The sequence below is a fragment of the Poecilia reticulata genome, linkage group LG8 (assembly GCF_000633615.1).
Source record: "Poecilia reticulata strain Guanapo linkage group LG8, Guppy_female_1.0+MT, whole genome shotgun sequence".
NCBI classification, from domain to species: Eukaryota; Metazoa; Chordata; class Actinopteri; order Cyprinodontiformes; family Poeciliidae; genus Poecilia; species Poecilia reticulata.
Window position 1 is genome coordinate 26,631,710 of NC_024338.1, and position 1,429 is coordinate 26,633,138.

At 37.8% G+C, this 1,429-nt stretch overlaps 1 protein-coding gene across 2 annotated transcripts in view; it reads right to left on the reverse strand.

The window, feature by feature from the left end:
- The window catches only part of LOC103469421 (SH3 and cysteine-rich domain-containing protein 2), a 30,986-nt gene that overhangs the window by 16,789 nt on the left and 12,768 nt on the right, over positions 1–1,429 (reverse strand). For both annotated transcript variants that reach the window (XM_008417078.2, XM_008417079.2), the window contains exon 3: positions 121–215. In XM_008417078.2, coding sequence (XP_008415300.1) covers positions 121–215 — 95 coding nt within the window. The remainder of the gene's footprint in view (positions 1–120; positions 216–1,429) is intronic.

The window sequence follows — 1,429 nt, forward strand, 5'->3', positions numbered from 1 at the left end:
ATATACACTGCTCAAAAAAATAAAGGGAACACTTTAACATTTAAGTGTTATACTGAAGTGTTCCCTTTATTTTTTTGAGCAGCATATATATTTAATAATACAGCATAAAATCACATATACCTTCCCATGGCATTGCTGCTGCGAGAGTTCTGATGTGCACCACAGGTGAGCAGCCATCTTGCATGTTTTACACCGCAGAGCTTGTTTGGAGTTTCCTACAGAGAGGGTTAGACAAAGAATTAAAGACACGGAAGACGAACATTGATGTAGCCACCATGAAAGAGAAACTAAAAAGAAAAACGCTGAAGCAGCAGGGTACATAAAGTGGCCTACAGATCACAGCAGCAGCTCTGTGTCTTCTCAGGTTATCAAGCTGTATTCTGTCGCATCTGCAAACACTAACAGCTTATAATCAACAGCTCTTAAAATATGGCGAGATTGAAAAGCAGCTGGAGATATTTCAGACATAATCGATTTAGGAATGATTCATCAAGTGTTTTCATTTTCACTTAAAGTGTTGGAATGATTAAAAAAAAAAAACAGTCTCCAGATGTTTTCTTCCTAATTTGTTTTCTGATGAGATAATCACTATTTATAATGTTTGTACGCATGAAGAGGCCAAAACCTTTTTTTATTTTWGAACCAAAGAAGAGTAATTTCTGAATTTGCTGCAGATGACGATAACATCACCAAGCTACTTAAGAAAGAAGGGGGGGAAATTAGAGGGTTTTAAGAAAGCACAGTTTTTACTTTAAAGAGGAAAATTGATTCTACTTAATCAGCTTAACAAGGAGAAAGGAGGCTAGACTTTATTTGAGGACTGCTGATGAGTGCAGCCAGGGCGAAGTGATGCATTACATAWGTAAACCCCACAATGCATGCAAAACAACAGCCTGGACGCAAACACAGGGGAGCAGGTAGGAGGCTGTAATCAGTCATACTGACAGGAAACGCATTTAGGAGAAATACTAGTAGCTGTTAGCTCATAGGAGCAGCAAGGCAGAGATAAAAGAAAACTGCACTCAAGCTGCACTGAAGAAAATGAGTCMGTTTTAATTAAATGTCCACTAACTGGAGCCAAAACAAATCTGGTTGTTTGAAARTTTGTCAGCTTATAAGAAAACAGTTTGATGTGTTGCATGCATTCTTTAACCTTCTGTTTAAGGTTATCTCTGTACAACTTTCCCAAGGTTTTAAAACTACAAGCTAGACTTTTTGTAAGACACGTCAAACTGACTTTCGACCTCTATAACCGCATGTTATGATCCACTTTAGGTTTTCTTGCTATTTAGTTGTAAAACATTAGAGTCTCCCACCCCAAAAGTAAGCTGCTGGGTCTCTGATGACCTTTAATGATTTTTCTTTAGTTCCCCGTTTTGAAATCGATGTTGTCCTTCACCAGTGTTTCCTAATATTCTGTGGAGCAAAA